Here is a 24,671-nt window from a genome sequence, read left to right on the forward strand (position 1 = left end):
TACTTTACCTTTTTCACTTATAAAATATACAAAACCTATATTAATTAAAATCTTCTTAGTGTTGCAGTTTACTCTTAAAATCATCTGTTTTAGTCAGTGAGTCAGGAAACATTTAGGGATAGCCCTTTTTTTTTTACAAATGAGTCACAAGTTCAGGGTCTCTGGTTGCAGCAGAGCGCTGATTCAGGGGTGAGTCTAAACGGAGGCACATGATAGGGAAGACGGCCTGCAACGATGTAAGGTGATAGATGGAGCGACACGTGAGAGGAGGGGTCAAAGGGCATCGGTTCTTCTTAGAGTAGACTCGAGCTTGAGGCGCTGCTAATGTAATTAGATTGTCCTGGTTGAATCCAGGCTTGTTTTTAAAATGATATTACACACAAGAAACATTATAAGTTCAAAGCAGTCAAAGATTACATATTCTAAATAGTTTTTTACTACTAATTATAAAACTAGATGCAATTGAAGGTAGATTCATACTTCCAAAAATTTAGACAAATTCTTTGAAGATGTCAGACTAATGCATGGTGCTGAATTAAGGCCGTTAGAGATAGAAAAAAAGAAAAAGTACGTCTGCCAAAAAAACTCAGAAATTTTGAACTTAATTTCAGAATTTTTCTGGAAGAAACAAGAAATTTCCTAGAAAATTGTTTTTTTGATTTTTTTCAGGTTAGGTTTCTAGAAAGGAAATTTTTAATTTCTGAGTTTGAACTATTGATCTATATGTATTATCGATGAATCGGAATCATGTGATCACACGTGCAGAAAATCAGCCGACACAAATAATCAGACTTTACTTATTTTATTCTTTTTAGCGCTAAAAAGAAAGAGACGCTTACCCTCACAGACTAATTTGTTGTGACGTGAATACACCGGGATTAAACAGCATCTGATCAAAAACGGACGATCCATTCTTTATATCTAAGACACGCCTTACTGGTCGTCTGATGAACTACGTCACCTAAGGAATGTCTGCCTAGAAGTCACCTGATATTATGGCGTCAGTGTAAGTTTCAATATTACAGAAAGCCTTTTGTTTGAAAGTGAAACATGCAAGGTCAAGTTTCATTCCTCCAAAAGCTCTCTGTGCATAAATGAAACATACTATGTGTGAAATACAGCTGTATGTGCATGAGTACACGTGCGACCCTGGATAAGCGTCTCAACAGAACATTCAGAAAATTTGCTCTAAAAAACTTGGAAATTTTGAGATTAATCTCAGAAATGTTTTGAAAAAATCTTAAGACATTTTTAAGACATTAAAAGGTAAAACTTTTGACTTTTCAAACTCTGAAATTTTCAGGTCAACAGATAAATATATTAAAAAATTCTGCCTAAATTAAAAAATAACTAAATAAAATAACTAGTTTTATTTGAATTTTACTCATGAAACTCAGAAATTTTGGTTGAGAATTTTTTTTTAGCATAATTTGAATGGTATATACCAGGGACCAACAAACAAGAAACCAACTTAAAAACAGAAATTATGCTGAACCAAACCTGATTTCTTTTATCCTTTTCATTAAAAAATAAACAATTAAGAAAGATACACATTAAGAATATTACAGAATACAAATTAAAACATTAGATGGTTGCTCATCATATAAAGCCAAAGTTATTAAGAGCCACTGTGAAATGTCCAAATGGCCACATGTTGCAGACCTGTTGTGTTAACAGTGTATTTTATTACATCAGTCTTTTCTGAAGCTGTTTTCTGAAGTCGGTGTGTCGGAGGAAATATCAGGGCAACAGTCTGATTTTAACCCCTGATGCTGATGAATGCTGCTGCAGAAAACCGTCAGGACGTGTTAATTATGATCTGAGCCTGTGAACATGCTGCTGCGTACGCCGAGTCTCACAGCATCGTAGCAGCTCACTGCAAGCATGTTTGGTATTGTGTGAGGTTAAGTGTTAATATGAGAACTCCAGTGTTTGGTTTCAACACTGCCAGGCCTAAGTTCTCCACTTCCCGTCTCCTGCTGACTTTTAAAAGCACGCATTGAAATATTACATCACGTTTTTCTAGTCTTTTCAGCAGCTGTTTGTATTTAACTTTTATTTAACAAGATTTGTCTCCTTGAGATTAAAAAGCTGTTTTTTAAGGGAGACCTGATCAGGCATTGCAGCAGCACACTGACAAATCAAAAATACACACATCAACAACAATTTGGATAATAAAGGAAAAAGAGAAAGCAATACAACTTAAAAGGAACTGACATTTTCAAAAGAACAATAGGAAGATGCATTTCAATTAAAGATGCGTTTAACAGTGAGATCAAACGATATAAATGTGAAGTGATATGAAGTACAAGCTGATGTTTTGTTGAAATATGCATGCAATCAGATCTGAATAACTAGTTTTATTTGAATGTGAATTGGAGGGAGGCATTTTAAAGAACTGGCTCAACCTTAGCATAGTTAGAGGAAACAAGCGGTGCCGCCATGAAAGAGCCAACCTTCAGCCACAGTGAGTGAAGGTCACTGTCTACATGCCTCAGACAGTTCAGGAAAGACTTGTGGTTTAAAAAGACGTCATAATTTGGGTGTTGCTGAGTTTGACAGTATGTTTCTTGCTAGGTGTGAGTTTCACATCAGAGTTTAGGACAACATGGTGCATGCAGATGTACTGTTCTGGTTAGTTCCCAAGACTGCTTTTCAACAGCTTCAATTTTAACATCATCAACTCTTTAAAGCTGCAGGATGTAACTTTAGAAAAAAAAAGTTTTGTACATATTTGTTAAAACTGTCATGTTGTGACAGTATGAGACAGATAATCTATGAAATTTTTTTTTATTTCCTCCACCTCCTCCCTGTGCTATTACTGTCTGAAGAAATGCACCGCTCCCGGTCAGAAACAACCAATCTGAGTCAGGAGGTGGGTTTTAGCGCTGTCAATCAATGCTACTCAATGTAGTAACAACTCATCGTTCCATGAAAACTGTTGACCTGCCGTCATCAGTGGCTCTGCTATCTAGCCTTAGCACTGGTGGCAGGCTGTGTTGTGGTGAACCAGATGTGGAATAACAAACAAGTGATTAACAGCACTAAGCCCCGCCTCCTGGCGCTGATTGGTTGTTTCTGACAGGGAGCGGTGCATTTCAGCAGTGAGTACTGGGAGCATGTTTTTTCACAGGTCGTCTGTCTTATATTATAGTGATAATTTAACAATAATAATTATGTAGATTTAAAAAAAAAAATAAAAGTTGCATAGAGCAGCTTTAGCTTCTGTCAGTGCTGGTTATGTTGAACATTGTTGCTAAAGATCAAACCTAATTTTGTAGGTTAAGAACTCATATTGTTGTCCTAAACAATTTAAAGAAATAAAAGCAGATAATTTATGTAATTCCTTTCACCAAACAAGCAGAACTATTTCCTTCAAATCCACTTTCAGATCTCCAAAAAGAAAAAAAAAACAAACACAACAAATCTCAACCAAGAAATTATATTTTAGACATCTGGTGCAACATGTTAAGTCTGAAAACAGATTAAACTACAATTGGATTAAACAGTAACTTGAATTTTAGCTTTCCATCATTTTATTCAATTAATGACTGAATTATGGCTGCAGCAACAAACTGCAGGGCTTGTGGGAAAGAAAAGTTTAACATTTTAACATATTCTTATATCACAGTTACAAGAACAGAACAACAAAGACAGTAACTACATTGAAATCAGTAGAAATAAATGTGAATGAAGACGTGGTGCTACCCTGATGGGGAACAAAAAGTCTAACTCAAAAAGTCTCCTGAGGTTTAAGGATGACATGAACGGATTACAAAAACACAGTGTTACAAAATAATGTCGGGCTCACAAGCTGAGTGTAAAGGATTACAATAGATAATGTGACTGGAGTTTTCAGGTTTCCAGACGATCAACAAACACTGAGTTCACTCGTTTCACCAAGTCTTATTAAAATCTGAAAAATATTACAGACCTGCGCTTTGGTCTGTTCATGAATCTGAAATGTTCAATAAGAAGCATCTAAAATGTCCTGCAATGCTAAATGTGGAGAACTCGCCTACTAATTGTTTGTTATTGTAATTCTGCAGTTAGTGGCACCTCCAGAAATCTTTCAAACGGAAAATGTTTCAGGGGCACACCTAATGAAATAAAAAAATTATTTGTGCATTTATTTATTTATTAGGTTTAACAATCATGTCTTCATTAAAGAAGATGCCTTTTCAAGGCATAATTATGACTCTTTGAGGAGACCAGTATTTTTATCAAGAGGGGTTCATGGCCCCCACTGGTCCACCCCTGAGGGTCGCCACTGTTTCAGTTGTTTTCAGATGCAACTCCTTCTACCAACTGTAATAAACAATACCTGAATGAGACTAAAGAGCTCCCTTTAGCTCTGGTTCATTTAGAACAATTTCATAAAGTTACTAACTACGGAAGAAAGTATTTCTGTTTTGTTTCGCAGGACTTTGAAGGTGGTGAATGTGGTTTAAACGGGAGCTGTCCATCTCCCTTGCTTTGTTATTTCATATTGTTGTAGTTTGGTTATTTCGTGCTTACAATAAAAAAACAATGATTTAAAATAATTTTCAATAATCTCCAGTAAGAAAATATGACTGTATAATTTTTATTTGCCTGGTTATAATAAAAACAGAGTTTAAACATCATCAAAAAATTTCTAATTAAATTAAACGTGAACATTTTTGTGGTATTTATCTGCATAATGAATTAAAATCTGGACTAAACAAATACTAAACAAAATTTTAGGTACAGTACAGCTGAGATAGATTGATTTTTTTTTCTAGGTGTGAAGAGATGAAAAAAGGTCAAATAAAGTTGTTTCAGAGCTGGTGGATGCGTCTCTAAGCTTTCAGTCACAGTGAGCGGCGCCATCTTGGTTCATAAGGATTCACAGTCTCCAGGTGATCAATTCCCAAAAGCCCATTTTACATGAGCAAATGAGGTGAAAGTGGCAGAAAAAAGAAATAAAGGTGCACCAATTGCAGTTTTCTGGCCGATCACCTATCTTTGAAACATCTGACTTGCTAATTCCAATTTTGGCCAATGCCAATTTTTTTTTTTGCCTGAAATGCTGCTAAAAAGAGAAAGAAAGTTGCTACGTTGGCAACAGTGGGGCGACTGACAAACCTCTCCCTGCAGAGCAGAAGAGGAAAGTCGTTGATTATTGACCTTTGCAACGTTACACAAGATCAGAGGATAAGATCGGCTTCCTATACAAGCATCAGCCGATCCCTGATCCCTAAACTGGCTGGCTGATAAATCGGTGCACTCCTAAAAGAAAATGTTCTGCTTAATTAAAAAATGTTTATATCTGGAAATAAACAAAAAAAACAAAAATGCAAAATATCAAAACAAAAAGCTGCTCACAGCTTTATTAGCCATTACAAGTGATTTACTGTTTTTTGATTATTTTATACATCAAAAGATTTACAGCCTACCAGCCACTAAACTGCTGAAAGTAAATCACATATTCCTTATAATGAACAAAAATCACCCTGTCAACTTAGGGAATGTGTGTGTGTGTTAGTGAGGTGGTGAGGGGGGATGAGGTGGCGGTGGAGGAGGCGGAGGAGGAGGGAAGTCAACATAGGGGACGGAGTTTGGATGCCAGAAAGACGGGGAGAAAGATGGGTTGAAAAACGCTGGAGGAAGAGGAGGAGGAGGGTAGAGGGGGAAGCTGGGTGGAGAGAAAGGGTGATGATGATGAGGATGAGGAAAATAAGGGGAGTGGGAAGGAAAGTATGCAGCAGGAATGTCCGTGTGTCCAGGTGGAGGGTAGGAGTGGGCGGATGGCGGCGGCGCATTTCTCGGCTGCTGATGTCGGACTCGGTTTCTGGCGTGTCGGGGCTGGGAAGGCCGCCGGTCGGGGTTCTGCTGCTGACTGGATTTATCTGAAAGAGAGGAAAAAAATTTAAAAAGTTTTTCACTTTTAGGCCTTTTTAAAAATAGATCCATGTTAGGTTTATCACCTTTTCCCATCTTTAGTCTATTTTATATTCTTTTGATTTATCTAAATGTACATTTTTATAAAATTAAGTGAAATAGTTTTACTTTTCAAAATAAAAGTAAGTCATATATAAGCCGGGCACAATAAGCAATTAATCGCATAATAAATTAAAAAGAGCTCAATAACTTTCATTCTGATGATTAATATTTTTTGAAGAGTGATTCTGTTTACAGAAATCACAATATATTTTATACAAAGTTTTGGTTGTGTCTGGTTTTTATTTATTGCTTTTGGTTGTTGTGTTTTATTTTGAATATTTAAAATGTCTTCCAGTTCAAAATTAAAGTTTATTATTTTTGGGAGGGCAAACCTGTATTAACAAGCCATTATCAAATATATTACAGCAAATGGTCTCAAAATGACAATGTTATAATTTATTGCAATAATTTCTAGCAAAATTGTGACACTCCTACTCATATAAGTTTTCTTTATTTTTGCAAAAGATTACAAAAACTGTTCTTCCTTTTGCAAAGTAAATGTGATTTAGATGCGAGCTGGCATAAAATATACCTCTTTGCTGCATATTTTATAAATAGTTTTGTTTTTTTAATATCTGCAATCATCACTGCATTAGTGTGTGAAACATTAGAATTGCAAAACACAGCTTAGAAAAATTTTGTTTTTAATAAAACTCCTGATTTTATGAAAATATATAAAAGGTAAATGAATGACGACACCAAAACTGTCAAAGTGAAAAAAGAGGAGATAAGTTTCTCTGACATCATATGACAGAGTTATGTTTGTGGGAGTACCTGCACAGCCATTTTCCTTCTTCTTGTTGTTCCTTATTTTTCTTTTTGCCTCATGCTCCTTCTCATCATCACTATAATCCAAAGCCTGCAGGAGACGAAGAGAAAGAAGAAAAATCCACATTGTGTATTTTTCTACATTCACTTACATTATGTCATAAAAATTTAGATATTTATAAATATAAAGAGAGATTCAAAGGTTTGGCTACTGCCAGATGGTTTACAACACGAGGTAAAACAGCGTTTCTAAACCTAGAAAGCCACAGAAACTGATCCTAACATGAGCTGTGATTACCTCTTCTGGTGGTTCATCGTCATTCTTCCAGGAAGCATCAGATCCTTTATAACTGTGGAAAACATTATTTTGTAGCACACAGAGTTTTCTACATAGGTAATCATCTGCTGGATGCGTGTCCTTACAGTTTGAGCTGCTGTGTCAGGATGTACTCTGTGTACTCTTTGAGTGCTGGAGCAAAATAAACAGTCGATCCCTCAGTCAGGCCTTTGCTGCTGATCTGATCTGAAGAGTTAAAGCGCAGAACGTACAAAGGACTGCACACAGGGCCGAACACCTCAAACACCTAAAACACACCAGCAGAACGTTATCAGGACGCCGAAAGCATCAGATTTAAATTCAGTCTGACTTTATGTTCTCACCTTTCCCACAGCCACCCTGTCGGACCTGAACAGGATGCTGTCCTCATTCAGAGCAGGCGTGTTCTTCAGGGACTGGATAATAACTGAGAGGACAAACACAGAGTTAAACGACGGAGCGGTTCTGAGGATGCGTTGATCAGCAGGGAGTCCACTCACCAAGCTGCTGGATGATACTGGAGACTGTTCCCGCCGGCTGCAGCTCGGCTTCCTCAGGTAAACTCACACTGACTTCCTCCACAGCTGGAAGCTCCTGCACACAAACGGGAACGTCTAACAAATGATGCAGCTAACAATGAACCGGCTTAACTCTTCCAACAATATTCCCTTAAAATTAGTGTGACACAACATTTACACAGCAAAGGCATAAAATCCTACCAAGTATTTTAGGTTCAGGTTTTAGTGCAAATAACTTAGCAAACTTGAAGTTTGACAGTTAAAATCAAACACAAAAACTTCTTAACTTTATAAAACACAAACTGACCTCAAGTAAGACTTCATCTCTAGCTTTGACAGGGGCTGGTTGGCTGAAACCTTCATCAACGTCCTCAAACACAGGGGCAGGGGAGGAAGAGGAGGATGACGAAGAAGAGGAGGATGAGGAAGAAGATGAAGAACTGTCACTAGTAAAGGGAAAAGACAAATATTAGAATCGGTTTTCTTTACAGTTTCTAGTGTCCAATCCGGTGCAAATGATCAGCAGGTACACTGCGAAAAAAAAACTTTACCAAGTAAAAAACAAAAACTTATAAGTAACCTTTAAGCAAGATATAGGTGTTTGTTTTAAGTCAATATCAATGAAAAAGTACTACCTCTATTGGCAGATTATTTAACAAGATATTTTTCCCATGTTATAACTGAAATAATCTGCCAATGGAACTAGAACTTGTTCATCAATATGGAATTATTTATTTAAAATAAGATCTTATCCTGTATCTTGCTGAAAAGTCACTTTTACAAAAAGTGTAGTAAGGTATTATCACTAGACACTAAGCCAGAAATACTTAATATTTTGTGTTTCTGCAGTGCATTGTGTGTGTTTGAATGTAAACACCTGTCTGAATCCTCCGATTCCTCATCCACACAGCCAGCCTCACGTACAAAGCTCACAGGGAGCGTTACTGCTGATTGGAGAGCTCCTGCTTCACCTGCCTCCGTATGTGTGTTTGCTGGAGTGGCATCGTCTCGGGTCACAGAAACATGCTGTGCGTGCGTTACCATAGTGACCTGCACCTCCTTCCCCTCGTTTTCTGATGGCAAGTTGTGGTCGTTCATCTCTGGTAGATGTGATGTTGAAGTGTCTGTGTGGACAGACTTGTTTGAGTCCTCATTCTCACACCGAGACACCGAAGGGAGCCCCTCTGTTTCCTCTGCCTGTGTTTGTATGGCATCCTCTCTGGTCACAAGGAGATTTTCTAGCTGAGTTGTCATGGTGACCTCCATCTCTTCTGCATCCTCCATCGGTGGCGGGTTCTGTTTATCATCATCTGGTGAGCTTCTGTCCATCTGAGAAGCCAATTAAAGTGTTTCCAAGCAGATTATGTCACTCTGCATGACAGTATAAGACACAAGGTGGCTGTCACATAAAACTCTTTATATGAATAAGATATTAACTTCTTATAGTCTGAGGCATCATATATATATATTTTTAGAAACTGTATAAGAAAACAAAAATATCCTTTACTGGCCAAATATAAAAATAAGAGTGAAATACTGTAAAGACAGGATAATTTTACAAGATTAAGAAAATAATAATACTAAAATGTTATTAAAATAAAAATATAAACTATGAACAAAGCAACATTTTTTGAACATATAGACTACGTTAAATGCTAGTTCACATTTATAGAATAATTTTAGAGCAAAACTATTTTCAGTGAAAATAAAATAACTGCTGTAAATAAAATGTCAGCGTGTTATTATACCAGCATCCAAACTTAGCTCCGTGAGCTAACAGGCTAATGCTAACCGCGTTGTTTTTAAACTCGCGCACGTTCATTGAACCAGCACGAGCTCAAAAATCTCTCGTTAACGCCATAAACACAGAGCTAACACTGTGACACTGGCTCTGTTTACAATAAAAGCTTTCTGTATAATACCTGTCTAGAGAAGTTACATCCACGTTGAGGACACGCGCACAGGTTTGGAAAATCACTCATACAACTTCCTGTACTCACTTTCAAAATAAAACTGGATATAATAGAAAAACCTAAAGATGAGAACATGTTGGAAGAAAATACAATGAAAACATAAAGAACTGGGTTAAAACGAATCCCTCTGAAAAAAAATACAACTGCTTGTTATTAGGTTGTCTTTGTCACAGGCGTCTGTTGCACGGATAATTTCAATTCTTTTTAAAAATATAGACGTGATGTAAATTAGTGAGGAACATATACATATATTTATATTTAATGACAGAACTCTGTTCATAAGATTAGATTTAAAAGATAATTTCTACATTTAACTTAAAAAAACAGCTAAACTCAGACATATGAATTTAACTGCAATAGTTAGTAATATTATATCTATTAAATTAAGTTTAATAATTAATATTACGGTGATCACTTTTAAAATATTTTAAAAATACATTTCACTGGGGTTTGTAGTTTCTGCAAGTCTTATTTGAAAAATAGCATACGGGTTCCTTCAATTAGTAAACAGATGTTTACGTGAACTTTCCGCACGTGGAAAGTACAGAGCACGTGTGATTCAAGGTATGGCAAGCCAATTTGCCATATTTTCTGGTGTACGCTAGTAACAGCTCGTGGTCGTCTGTGTGGAAAGTTAATCGGGAGTGAGCAACTCCTGTGTTGTGCTTAGTGATTTTATTTTAACTTCCTAATTAAGTCTCGAAACTCTGTGCTCGGCAGCAAAATGTCATCAGAGGTGGATATAAATCGCTAAAGACGGCAGATAATTTTATTTACTACATTTGATCTCCAGATGGAAAGTAACTAAAACAAACAAAACTTGTGTACAAACAAGATGTCTGACTCAAACGTAAGTATTTCTGGTGCATTTTTAGTTAAACTGTTTCATTACTGTATCATTTTTAATGAATTTATTTGATTCTGTAGTTTTTTTAAAAACAGAATTTTTTCTATTCTTTACTACAACACATTTACAGCTCTGGAAAAAATTAAGAGACCACTTAAAATGATCAGTTTCTCTGATTTGACTTTTTATAAATATGTTTGAGTAAAATGAACATTGTTGTTTTATTCTATGAACTACTGACAACATGTCTCTGAAATTCCAAGCATAAATTTAGTATTCATTTGCTGAAAATGAGAAATGGTCAAAAATAACAAAAAAGATGCAGAGTTTTCAGACCTCAAATAATGCAAAGAAAACAAGTTCATATTCATTTAGAAACAATACAAATGTTTTAAACCTTTCATGCATAGTGGCCACTACGTTGGACTGCTATCTAAAACCCCTTTTTTTGTGCTTCTCGTAGATTTTTATGTTATAAATGCACACAGACCACTGACATGGACACTAATGCATCATAAATACACCATCAACTACTGGCCATCAGCTGCAAATGTAAGAAATTATTTTTGTTAAATCCAATATGGCCGACAGACAAAAAAACCTGCCAGCCAACCCTGTCCCTCCTTCTAGACGACTCTTATAATATTGTGACATTACATAAACCCTAAAGAACAATACTACCTACTGATGTATTTTTCAAATAACAACTTTGTATTTGGAGAAAATTACAATTGATCGCCTAAAAATATATATATTTTTTTTCTTACAATTTTTTTCCTACCTTTTTTATGCCTTAAGAAAATAAAAAAATGGAAAAAAATCCTGACAAAGGATCATAATTCATGAATGAAAGTGTTAACTTAGGGAGTGTTCAGAATGTACTATATGAGGAGATTTCTTTCCTGTTTCATTACTGCATTATTTTTACAGCATTTATTTTATTCTGTAGTTTTTTTAAATACAGAATTTCTCTATTCACTTTACTACAATACATTTATCTTTTGGCATTGTCCAGAATGATTCAGAGGTAGGTAAAAACGGAAACAGTAGATGGCAGCACAAAGCTTTGTCCTTCTTCCTGAGCTTTCCAAATAGAACATTAATGTGAGCCTTTGAACTCTTCACCCAAAATAACCACTCCGATTTGATGGATTTAATTGGTAAATTCCCAAAAAGGCTTAATTTTTTTTTCATCACAGACAATGAAAATAATTCTTTTCTAACAGACGGGATTTTACACCACATACTGATGGATGTTTGGATGTGGAATGTGTACATAAGTTCTTGAATGGCTGACAAGGAATTTTGATCCAAGAAATGTGTTAAAAATCTCTTTATTTTATGAGCCCTCTGCTTCAGGACAGCCAAACAAATGTCAGCCGCAGTTTTAGTTTCTCAATTTTCAAAATATCCCTTCTTGACCTTCCTTTGGCTGGATTTCACTACAGCGTCTGTTGTAAGATGTCCACAGTACTGAGGATGTGACAGCTCTGATTACAATCATTCATGTTTCTTAACTGCATGGTTTGTATTAGAGAAATTCAAACCATTTAAGTTCTGCAGTAAAGATGCAAACCTTCTAGTTCAGAAGTGTCAAACTCCAGTCCTCAAGGGTCGTTGTCCTGTAACTTTTAGATGTGCCTCTGCTGCAACACCTGAATAAAATAATTAGGTCATTAGCAAGGCTCTGGAGAACTGATCTACACAAGGAGGAGGTAATTTCATTCCAGAGTTTTGTACTTGTGGCACATCTAAAAACTGCAGGACAGCGACTGGAGGACTGGAGTTTGACACCAGTGGTCTAGTTCAAGTGTCTCTCTTGTTTTTTTTTTCTAAGAATTGTAAAACAAATAAATGTCTTATAAAACACAGGAAATTTCAGTTGCTTACCATTGTTGTAGAGATAATCAGCTTACACCATCTAGCTGTTTTAGTAAGGCACTGAAGGAACTTTGCTTACAACAAACACATCGTGACGCCAACGCTTCAAAGCAGCCATTCCCTGCAGGAGTACAGTTTGGTGGAGGTCAGAATGACACATACGGGCCTGTCAAACGCTTTACGTCATCTGTAAGAATAGCTGCTCTAGAAACTTAGCAGGAATCATATTTGTGTTCCCCCAAGGAGTTGGGAAATTTGCTATTGTTGTCCATCCATGTGACTCACCTCTCCAGAATGCTGGAATTGTGCTGGTGTCCTGATCCAAGGGAGTCTGGATGGCAACAAATCTCCCTGAAATACTACATTTGTGTCCTTCTTTACACTGCAACTCAGAAAACTCCTAAATATATTTAGATTTTCTCCAAGAATACAACACAATGAGAAGTTAGAAACTCTTTTTGTGTGAATTCAATGATAAAATGAAAAAGTACTCCACATGATTAAAGAGATGATTCGAAAATAACGTCTTAATTTATTAATATTCAAATGTTGTATAAGTAATAAACCAAAAGGCAAACACAAATACCTGAACAATGCAGAAGTGCACATCTAGTGAAAAATAACTACACTGTAAAACATTTGAAGTTGGTTTAACTTGAAAATGAAAGTCCACCTGCTGCTATGAAAATGCAACTTAAGTCAACAAGAAAATTGTTTTGGTTTTAACTCAGAAAACAAAGTCCATAAAGTTGATTTAACAACAAGAGACAAGTTGTCTAAACATTGTTTTTTAAGTTCATTAATCTTGAATTGTGAGTTTTAACTTAATGCAGCAATTTAAACCAAATAATTATTTCACAGTATGCAAGAAAAAAAAACTGCCCTCACCTGGTTAAAGAGCCACATTTCTATGTTATTTTTACTCACAATATCAAGTTAAAACAACTGCTTATTTTACTTTATAATAATTTAAATTCTTGTTTCAAATTGCATGAACAGAATTTATACTGAATGTTATTAAACATCACAATGCAATCTGATAAAACACAATTAGTGTGAAAAGGACATAAAAATAAACATTTGCCTTAATAAATCACAAGAATCAGATCAATGTAGCACACATACATCTCAGGAGACAAAAACATGCCGCTAAGCATTCTGGGAAATAGTTCCCACTCCTGTCTTTTTCCTCTTTCAGTTTTTTTTTTAGCTCCAACCTATAAATTCTAGTTTATTCAACTCTTGGAGATTTGACAAAATTAATAAAAAGTGAACACAATTTACTACTATAAGTTTGACTTTCATAAATTCACACATTTAGGTTCGAATTCTAAAACTCAAAATTTATTTGACTTAAGAATACAGTAGACACAACTCAATGCGGCTCAAATGTTTTACAGTGTAGGGATCACTGTGACCCAGTTCAACCCATTTCTTTGGCTTTTCAAAACAAAATAATCCTGTCTTGTTTTTGTATACACACACACAAACTGATTCAAGTATAAAAATCAACAGATGACGTGACTAATAAATTACTCTGAGGCTGAACTGGAAGGAGAAAACCGTTTCCCCTCCAAATCTGAATTCAGCTCCGATTTCCTGCCTGAAATGAATCATCTGCCAAATGAAGCTGTAATAATGCTGCTAAGAAAAGATTTAAGTCAAAGCTAATCTAATAATAACAACTGTGACCTGTGGTTAGGGTATTTCCATATTGGTATGTGCAGCACTGTTTCTAGGGAAAAGGAAGGTTTCTGCCTCATTATCAGAGGTCTCATCTTTTGTCTTTGATAACAGATGAAGCAATAAAAGTTGCAGCTGTTGCCTATTGTGCCCCTCATGAGTCAGGTTGATATGCACCTGCGATTCTATGAAGTCATAGCGCAGCAGTTGGAAACTATATCCCCTGAAGGATTTTTCACTGAAAACAAGTTTTTGAAAGGATGATTTAGAATAGGATGTGTTCCAGGACCATTGTTTTAAGGAATTTATTCCTTTTCTGTTGATCTGCATTGTGACTTGTAGTCAGGGAATTGAACTTTATTTCTGGATGTGTTTGTTGGTCATAAAGTTGGCAGATGTTGTTTTTCTTGGTTGGCAAATGTTTTTATGTTTGTCTTATTGTCCTTCACAGTCACACAAAAAACAGAAAACAGGTGCTGTTTTTCAGTTTTACGTTCCCAATATTACTCATTGTGTCACCAATGACAATGTAAAGTCAACAGATTTTCCCTTTTTGATGGGAAATACCCTCAACCCAAACCCCAACCAATACATGACAGATGTTAACTGTGTGTTAAGTCTCTGTGCGTTTTTCTTATTTGTTTCTTATGAACTAGATTGTTTTTTGAGCAATACACCAGCTTAACTTTAACGCGACTCAACTCTAAAAACTATTACTTTTGACATTTATAATGTTTACTTTAACTTTTAAGTTCTTTGTCAATAATTTTTATAAGCTAAAGTTGTGCATTTGCTAGATTTGACATTATATTTCTGGCAGCTGAAAATAATTTAAACATTGGCATTAGTTATTCTATTATCCATAATTTATATGTTTTTCTTGATTTGAAATGTTTTTCTTGATTTTTCTCTTTTGGGTCCATTGATGTAAAATTCACACCAAATGGTGGCAACAACCCAAATAATCCATAAATACAATAAAATCGAAACAAATAAGTAAAGTGTAAAAAATGAAATGACACAAGGAATAATCATTGATGACAAGAAGAAAATAATCTGCAATAAAAGGCAGAGAGTCAAGAAACAAACTAAAATCTGCATTTGTATGATTGGGAAAACCAAAAAGATCTTCACAAAAAGTTCTAGGAGTTGCAAATACTAATAATATTCACTACAACTACATTTCTAATTTTTTGAATGTTCTAGTTAGTGCTGTTGTTCCCTAATTTGGAAGTGGAAAGAACACAATTTCACCAAAAAACAGCCAAGACTAAATTTTCCTCATATTTCTAACAAAGGAGCCAATAGAATAATAATAATAATAATAATAATAATAATAATAATAATAATAATAATAATAATAATAATAATAATAATAATAATAATAATAATAATAAGAGTTATCCAAAACCCAAGGAGGAATCACAAAGTGCTTCAGAAAGACCTGGAAACAGCAGAAAACAGCTTTTAAAAATAATAAGTAAAGCACCATATTGCCCACTCTCTGCACAGTACTCCACTGCTGAAGAAAAACTATGTAAAAGCTTCTTTAAAGTTGATGCAGAAAATATGGACAAGCTAGTTAAATATGGGAAAGAACAGCCTGGTCAGCAAAGACCGAAGTTGAACTATTTGGATATCAGTGGACCTACAGGTTTGGATGAAGAATGATTTGGTACATCATCACAAAAACACCATGCCAAAACAGAAACTCGCAGGCCGGAGCTTGTAGGGGTGGTCACATCTAACCGGCTGTTTTTATTTAACTCTCTGGTGTTTACCTGTCTTTACTAAAAGCTGTTTTAGGACAATCTGTTTTTATGGCGCATATGAGGAACAGAGACTTAATTTGACTGAAGATGACGTTTGTGAACCTAAAGTATTGTTAAACATATTTCATTTAGTAAAGATTTTTAGTACAATTGAAGTCAGGTTTTTACTGAAACTATACTGCTGTTATATTTCTTTGTAGCTCATAAAGGGTAAAGTTATTGGCTAACTATTTCAACAAAGAAAATAATAAACTTGGCAGAAGAACTGTCACAGTTCTTTGTGCACTCCATTTCAATCTAACCCATGATATGGAACATTATCATGCATTTCTATTTTTGTAAAACTCTTAATGAACCATGCATACTTAATGACTGAAACACTAATGAGCCATGGACATTTTATCTTTGACTAAAGTTCATGCTTCTTTTCAGGCTCCATATCTTGTGAAATCCTTCCAGATTTCTGCGACATTCACCTACTTATGGAGCAATCCCAGTTGAAACTATCAATTCAGATGATTGCAGGACATTGCTGAAACATTTACAATTACAAAACTGAACGGACCTGCAGATGCAGGGTTTGCAAGTTCAACGAAAGTATTTCACACGTGCATCAGGTTTTCTCTGGGTACGTAAGAAAATAAAGAAATAATTGCATATTTCCTTAGGGTGTGCTTAACATATACTTGTACAGTAATAAATTAGAGTACATGTTGAGATTAGGCTTGATTATTAGATTAAAAGTATCTTTTGAAAATAACATTCAAAGAAGTATTAAACATACTGCACCAAAGTGCTATACATGTTCAGGGTTACTGTGGGGTTATTTTTGACACAAATGGGACCCCATAGATTACAATGTCAGGCCTTATGTAAGTAACAAAGAATGTAAATGAGTTTTAAGGAGTGATTTAAAGTGTTCCAGGCTATAGGCAGATCTAATGTTCAACGGTCATTTCCTTTTGGGATTAATAAAATATTTTTTAATTGATTGTAACTGAATAGACGTCGATGGATCCCTTGCAGCGTGACGTCACACACGCAAGATCGCAGCCCCGTCTCCCTGCTGGAGGGCAAAAAACTGCTCCAGATGATGACTATCATTAGTTTTAGCTGCCAGGTTGTTGATATAATACACTAAATCTTGATGATATTTAAAAGACAAAGGAATGCAGTGCTTTGGTACCAATTGTCAACACTATGACAACTAACAAAATCAGGAAAAAGTTTTAATGAAGAGAAAAAAATAGTGAGGGAGAGGGAAGTACAGGTCTGTCTTGCTTGCTTAACTTTGACAACCGTCACATGTAGATGTGCAGTGGATTTGGGTGTTTCAGATAATTTAAGAAAGAAAAAAAGGCGATCTACACACCAACTCTGACAGATCAACAGTAGAAAAGGCGTTTAAACTAATCAACCACCGTGTTAGTTTAGCGAGTAGTAGCTAATCTACCACAATGAACGCAAAACAAACATCAAGCCTAAAAAGTTCAACTATTTTATTCTCTGTGTTTGAAATATTTGCCTGTTTTTGTGTGCCTATTCCTAAAACAAACAGTGGCGTTGTTGTCAACAACAGTTTACCTGTGTGTGTGTGTGTGTGTGTGTGTGTGCGTGTGTGTGTGTGTGTGTGTGTGTGTGTGTGTGCGTGTGTGTGTGTGTGTGTGTGTGTGTGTGGGAGGGGAGGGGGAGCATACACAGAGCGGGTTTGAGTTGTTCTTTAACGTTTTTTCTATTATTTATCCTATTAATCAGATCCAGACTGGGATCTGGTTGATGTGCTGTGGCCCACATTAACTGAATCATACCTACATCTCCAGGTTTCATTTATTAAAGTTGTCACATTCACTGACACATGTTATTTGAGCCTTCAAGGTGTCCGTAGTTGTCTAGATAGTAGCGCAGAAGAAGCACGCGGCGGTGCGGAGCGGCGAGGAGACGCAGAGGGAACCGTATCTGATGGGGAAACCCGAATCGACGTAACTAGGGAATTGTTCTACCTATGGATGGCATGTGAACAATCGGGTCCTTTGTCCTCCAGCGTTGTGTGCATGCGCGAAATTTGCAGACGTAAACACTAACGTCTGCAACGTTCAATTTAAATCATCCCTCAGTTTCACCTTAAAAACATTTCATCCATCGCCTGGCATCCAAGAACGCATTTCTGTGGATTTTTATACACTTTAAAATCAGAAGGGACCATTAATAGGCTCAGGTTTGGACACCCAGTCTGTCTCACACAGACGAACTTATCAAAATGGCTTGATCCATATAAACCACAGACATGCACTAAAAACATTTTAAAAAGAAAATAGAAAAATAGCTTTCCTTATTAGTAAAATAGAACCTGTGACTTGTGAGAAGGTCATAGAAATGTTTCAGTATTATTGTTGATGAAAACTATTTTTTTAATTATTTTTTTCTTCCAGCGTCTGACTGTGAAAATACACCACTCATTACAACATCTCTCTAAGCCAAAGTGAAGCAATTATTTTCATATCAGTTCAAATTCCACAAGCGTCTGTGATTGCACGACAAAAAGCGCAGCATTCCAGTTGGGGAATGCACCGAGGAATAATCACACGCACACACCCACGCACACACGCACACACACACACACACACACACACACACACACACACACGCACGCACACACTCAGAAGGAGAGAGAGATTAGCTGTCCGTGCACAGGACCTTGACCTGCCTATTTCTGGGGGGTCTGAGCTATTACTGTTTAGATGTTCTGTGTGTTTGGGTGCATGGGTGCTCAATTAATTGCCTAACCAAGAGGTCATTGTTGAGCCAAGGATTTGTTGTTTATGTTACTGGGATCTGGAGAGATGCAGAGTGGAAGCAAAAACACAAAACTTATTTTTTTCTGTAACGGTGGAACACGGAAATAATTAAGCAAACAAGCCATGAAATCTGCAAAGTTATCCATGTAATTCACTACTTTCTAAAGCAATGCAAAGAAAAAATTAATTAGAGAAAAACACTATTTGAAATGCTGTGCTTAAAGTTAGCTTGACCTGAGACATCACATAGCTATAAAAGTTGATAAGGAAGCTGTTTTATTTTTAACATCACTTTTTACCCAATGAAAACGTACCGTATCAGGTCAAACCTGATCCATTCTGTGTATATCAGTTTCACTTTTAGATGTGCCTCTGCTGCACCACCTGAGTAGAATAATTAAGGCTCTGGAGAACTGATCTACACAAGGAGGAGGTGATTAAGCCATTTCATTCCTGTGTTTTTTACCTGTGGCACATTTAAAAACTGCAGGACAGCGGCCCTCGAGGACTGGAGTTTGAGACCCCTGAACTAGAGGAAATGATTTATATCACGTGTCAAACACAAGGTCAGGGGGCCAAATCCGGCCCGCCATGGCTTCTAATGTGGCCCTCTAGACTCTAAAGGGACACATAAATAGAACAATTAAGGCAACACCGTGCTTAAATATGACTTTATCAATCAAATCAAAGCAGTTTTTATCTGTTTACTGCAAAATTACATCAATCAGTCCCTCCACTTTCCTTCAATTTATTGTGGAAATTCATGCAAAATCAACAAATCCCTGCACTTTTATGCGCTAATGTGTAATTGTGAGTTTATTGCAGATTTTTGACAAAAATAGTAAAAAATATTGGATCCAAGTGACATTTTACTCCCACTTGCAGGTGGATGCGTTTCTTCTACATAACAGCTACCTCAGCCTAACATGATGTCAAGTTATAATAATAACGAGTAATAAAAAGTCACATTTCCCATCATACATAAGTGAAAAGATTTCTAAATTAGTACCACCAACACTTTGATTTTTATTACAAAATATCCCAGAAACAATCGCAAAATCCTGGAGGGCCTGAAAAGCTGTTCAATATCATTTAATTTTAAGAATTTATTTATATTTTAAAGGGTTTTAGTAATAAATTCTGGCACAACCGTCAGTTTAACAACATTCATGATCTTGATTTGGCCCAAAATGTAATTGAGTTTGACAATCCAGACTTAGATGTTTTTAAAACCATAAATTATATATATATTTTTAAATTATGCAATACAAATAATTACCTTAATCATACATTATCACAGCTTAAGCAAAATGTCTTTACCTAAACTTTTTTCTTCAGGTTCAAACAAACTAAATGGGACCACAAAACATAAGTAAATTGAAATATATAACAAAATTTAATTTTCACAGACATTTCTATACACAGTCGTCTGTAGCTGTGCCAAATAACTTTGATGGCAGTACTGAAAACTAAATAAAAAACTATTTTTCATGTCTCTACATGGTATATGATTGTTGATCCCGTTTTTTTTTTTTTTTTTTTTTTTTACAGACATAATTAAAAAGAAATGAAACCAAAGACATGACACAGATCCAAAGCTCCAAACAAGCGGCCATTATTCAGGTCATTGACCTGCTTCCTTTGACCCGGGCTAATTAATGTTGTCTAACTGTCAACCAGCTAACAAAAGGAGGCTTATCTCACCCATAACAGGCTTTCCTCATAATTAATTATTCAATTTGTGTGGGAATATGAACTGGATATGTTGTTTTTAAATTAAATTTCACACCTAATTACCTCTTTCCATTTGTCACATGCAAAACATTTGAAAATGGCCTCAGTTTCCTCACCGAAATACTCCGGCTTTGAACTTAAATATGGTGTAAGGAACTATTACATGTGTCTGTTTTTTCAGTTTCATCATCATCATCATCATCATCATCATCGTCATCATCATCATCGTCATCGTCATCATCGTCGTCGGCGTCCCTATATTGAAGGTATTTATGTGTATTTGACTGTAAAAACAGCAACATTCACAAATTATCTTGCAGATAAACAATAAAAATCAATCTACTTTCACAGTACTTGTTTAAAAAAATAAACAAACTCCAACAACTTTAAATGACGTAATCATTAAACCTTCAGGTTCCTCTTCAGATTCAATTCTCACATTTCTTTTTAAAGAGGTTTTTTACTCAGTTGAACCATCAGCTCTTTACGTCAAGAATAACAGTTTTATCCCCAGTGTGGTCCCACATATATTCAAGCTGCTAAACCACTAATTTAAATAAAAAACCAAAAAAACCCCACTTCAACTTCCACAGTTTGTTTTCATTTCAGGACAATCCAAATTCTCATTCCATTCAAAAATATTGTCAAAAACAGTTTTTATCCAAATAAGTGCAAAATGTATACTTTCGATGCTTTCATCTTTGAGGAAAGTCGAGGCTTTTTCAATATCAGAAGCGATATGTGTTCATCTAAAAGCAGTTTTCATGTGAATTTGACAACAATTTCTTGTTGAAACTCCCAGTTTTGTTCATTAACTGACCATATTAGACGAATTTTGATCTTTAGAATATTATCCAGGTGGAGAGTTGAAAACCTCAGTGCTGCTTCAGGGTGTCGATGTCAGAGCAATGGCTCAACCAGGAGTCGATGAGATTGTTAAACCTTGACGATTGTTTATTGTCTACCAATTCTGTCAAGAAATGTAAATGAGGTATTGGCTCTAAAAGGGACAACCTGATTAAATAAAGTTAAATGAATAAATTGTTCATTAATCTGTGTTTAATTGTTCCACGGTGGAACAAAAAAAAAAGTTCATTAAAAAAATATTATTTGCCATTCACACCGATCAACCATGCTTATGGTAATGTTCCCATTTTAGATGACATTAGTATTTTAGCTAACTCTGGCTTTTGAACGGGTGTTTTCATACTGAGTAGATTATATTTGTTGTAGGTTAACATGCTAGCGGTAGCCTTTATGCTCGGAGTGAGGCTGTGCATCCATACATCTGAGGACATAAGACAGCTACTATTAGTAATAACTGTAAATACAAGATGAGTCTAATTATTGCAAAATTAAAAGAATTTAAACTTCTGTTAATTTCTTGAAAATAGAATCTCTGACGAGTTTGAGCCTGGAAGTTTTGCCTTCTGAATGGTTGTGTGAAGAGACATTTTTTGTAAGTCTGCTTTGATTTTAATGTGTGTGTGTGTGTGTGTGAGTGTGTTTGAGCGTGTGCGTGTGTGTTTTGCAAATGTGAGCATTTGTTTATGTATGTTGTAGTCCTGTGGAATGCTGGTCATGCTGAAGGACTTCACATCCCCTAACATGTCTGCAATGTGGCCCCTCACAACACATTATTCTTCAATAACAAAGTCTGCTAGACTTGTAGATGGAGCATGACCCCCTACACAGAGGGAAGTTTCCATTTCTCCACTGCATGCACACGTGTGTGTCAGTATTACATTTCTCCTCAAGGTCTGTACAGTAACTCTCTCACTTTGTAACATGCTAGACAAATTTTCTTTAGCTGAACCTACTTACACTCTGTTGTGGATTCACTTTGTTTATATTTTTACTCATTAGGAAGAGACATACAGTGATGAAGTTTTCTGATTTGTGAAGATAAAGATAAAGAGGCATCTATCCTGTAATCCAGGGGTGTCAAACTCCAGTCCTGAGGGTTGCTGTCCTGCAATGCGCCTCCTCTGCACCACAGCTGAATAGAATAATTAGGTCATTAAGGCTCTGGAGAATTTATATGCACAAGGAGGAGGTAATTAAGTCATTTCATTCCTGTGTTTTGTACCTGTGGCACATCTAAAAACTGCAGGACAGCGACCGGAGGACTGGAGTTTGAGACCTGTGCTGTAATCAATTACATTCAGATTTTAACAGAGCAAAGATCAAATATTTTCTAGAAAAGATGTTTCTTGATACCAAACTAGTAATTTGCTGGGTTATTAGACAAAATGGATAGGCAGATTATTTCACTTATAGCACGGGAAAAATATCTTGTGTAAATAAAATAATTTGCAAATTGAAATTATTGACTTAAAACCAGTTCCTGTATCTTACAGAAAACTTTTTTCCTTATTATAAATTTAAATTTGACTGATTTATTTTGTTACTTTAAGGAGTATTTTTACAACACTGTACTTTTTACTTTTACTTGAGTAACTTTATTCAAAAAATACTTTATTATTAATCCCAAAGGGAAATTAAATGTTGTTGAACTCATTAATTTAGATTCTTCAAAGAGTTATTGAAGATGATGGTGATGGCTGTGCAGGAAAGATCTTCTGCAGCAGTATTATGAAGTATTAGGAAGTACTTTTAGTCTTGAATAAAATTTCTGTATTTTCTACCCACTGAATGAAAAACAAACATGTTTCAACTAAAAATTCACTAGAAACAGACACACCTGCAGTTTTTGTTAAAGTTTGGAACATTTTCCTTTGATTTTATGTTATTTTTGTTACTTATGTGAATTATTGTAATCTGTCCTTAAAATACCAAAATTTTCACTTAACTTTATATTTGTTTCGACTGATTATGTCATTTAAAAATATTAAATACCTGCTAATGTGATCAGTTGTTAGTACTTGAAAACTTTCTACTTTACTTGAGTAAACATGTTGAAGTAGTGCTACTCTTACTTAAGTACTACTTTTGGTTACTCTGCCACCTCTGAGTGAATCAAACCGAACATGTTGGGAGTATTTTTCCATCTGTCCTCTTGCTGTATAAGTAAGGGGGGCCACCTTTAGGCTCTTATTTTGAAGGCACATGCGGTTGGTTTTTCTGCGATAAATTGACGCGACAGCCTCCGCTGACCCTCCGGATTTATCCGTTTCCATATGACCGGGCTTCCATCCACAGCGGCTCCCATACACATGCTGCCGGGCCTCCGCGGAGCAACAATTGGACTTTGACAGCGAGAGAAAAGGGAAAGAGAGGGAGCCGGGCCAAATGTGAGAGTCTGATCAGCCGCAGCGGCGCATATTCAGACTTAAAATCCCCCTCTTTATGCGCCTTGGATCACAAACTTGCGCAGACGTCTTATAAACATGCACCTTTTGGGAATATCTCTGTTTCTGGCATATTTGCTCTACACTAACCTGGCCAGCGACTTCAGCCACAGAGACTATAATGATGAGTACGCGGAGCAGGAGCCGATGGACGAACCGGTGAGTTTAGTTGGAAGAGAAACTTTGTTTGTCTGTGCGTGAAATTTGTAACGCAGTTGGCCCACTGTGGACCCCCACGCTCCATCATGTGCTCATTTATAATCCCAGAGCATTTCTTTGTGGAGTCTCACTGTGGGAGAGCAGAAAGTGTTGGCAAGATTTCAGTTTATGAATGCGGAATATTTCTTTATTGTTTGAATAACAAAACATCAGTTTCTTGTTCTGATTCACATCTTTTATCACTCCAAACGGCCTGGGTTTTGTCAGATTTATTGAATTATTTTTTTTCTCAACACTCAGCAGACTTTTTCAGGGAAACGAGGCAATAACTGGACTGGAAGTGATGCTGAGTGGGATTATCCCTCTGCTGTCCAAGTGAGAAATCAGTAGAAGAAGAAACTGTGGCTCTTGGGTTTATGCATGTTTTGGTATTTCCCACCAGACACCAATTATTAAAATGACAATAACGATAATAATAATAATAATAATAATAATAATAATAATAATAATAATAATAATAATAATAATAATAATAACCTTCATTTAACCAGATACAAATCCTTGTTTAGAGCTGCCATCTGCACTGTTTACAAGCTCCAAAATGTACATTTTCCAGTCAGAGAAATAGATTTCAATTTCAAAATCATAAAAACAGGTAATAAAACACACAACTATCAAAAGCAATGTTAATAAACAAACATAAAAGCAACAGAAACAAAAATGCAGAGAATCTGTTAAAAATGGGATTAGAAATTTAAATGTATTTTGATTTTCTGTTTATGAGTCCAATAATAAAATCATACCTACCTGTAGGTAACATTCGCACCTGCACACCTCCAAGGTGTTGTTTCAAGCATATTATATGTTAAACATACAGTACAGACCAAACGTTTGGACACACTTTCTCATTGAATTCAGTGAGAAGGTGTGTCCAAATTTTTGATCTGTTC

The 24,671-nt window shown here is 35.8% G+C and overlaps 2 protein-coding genes across 7 annotated transcripts in view; one reads left to right on the plus strand and one right to left on the minus strand.

Annotated features, from left to right (window-relative positions):
• Nucleotides 1–5,325: 5,325 nt before the first annotated feature.
• Nucleotides 5,326–24,671, minus strand: part of naf1 (nuclear assembly factor 1 homolog (S. cerevisiae)) — a 67,837-nt gene continuing 48,491 nt past the window's right edge. The window contains exons 2-11 of one of the 3 annotated variants that reach the window (XM_044113992.1): nucleotides 12,553–12,618; nucleotides 12,277–12,388; nucleotides 8,444–8,895; nucleotides 7,874–8,012; nucleotides 7,549–7,642; nucleotides 7,393–7,475; nucleotides 7,156–7,316; nucleotides 7,031–7,082; nucleotides 6,739–6,823; nucleotides 5,326–5,870 (exon numbers count right to left, since the gene is read on the minus strand). In XM_044113992.1, coding sequence (XP_043969927.1) covers nucleotides 5,503–5,870; nucleotides 6,739–6,823; nucleotides 7,031–7,082; nucleotides 7,156–7,316; nucleotides 7,393–7,475; nucleotides 7,549–7,642; nucleotides 7,874–8,012; nucleotides 8,444–8,895; nucleotides 12,277–12,279 — 1,437 coding nt within the window. In that variant the 5' untranslated portion in view covers nucleotides 12,280–12,388; nucleotides 12,553–12,618 and the 3' untranslated portion in view covers nucleotides 5,326–5,502. Of the gene's footprint in view, nucleotides 5,871–6,738; nucleotides 6,824–7,030; nucleotides 7,083–7,155; nucleotides 7,317–7,392; nucleotides 7,476–7,548; nucleotides 7,643–7,873; nucleotides 8,013–8,443; nucleotides 8,896–9,488; nucleotides 9,597–12,276; nucleotides 12,389–12,552; nucleotides 12,619–24,671 lie in introns of those variants that run through there. The other 2 variants (XM_044113991.1, XM_044113993.1) reach the window with 2 other exon arrangements.
• Nucleotides 10,148–24,671, plus strand: part of vegfc (vascular endothelial growth factor c) — a 58,098-nt gene continuing 43,574 nt past the window's right edge. The window contains exon 1 of one of the 4 annotated variants that reach the window (XM_044113996.1): nucleotides 10,148–10,389. In XM_044113996.1, coding sequence (XP_043969931.1) covers nucleotides 10,375–10,389 — 15 coding nt within the window. In that variant the 5' untranslated portion in view covers nucleotides 10,148–10,374. Of the gene's footprint in view, nucleotides 10,390–23,311; nucleotides 23,722–24,671 lie in introns of those variants that run through there. The other 3 variants (XM_044113995.1, XM_044113994.1, XM_044113999.1) reach the window with 3 other exon arrangements.

Source organism: Gambusia affinis, linkage group LG04 (assembly GCF_019740435.1).
Source record: "Gambusia affinis linkage group LG04, SWU_Gaff_1.0, whole genome shotgun sequence".
NCBI classification, from domain to species: Eukaryota; Metazoa; Chordata; class Actinopteri; order Cyprinodontiformes; family Poeciliidae; genus Gambusia; species Gambusia affinis.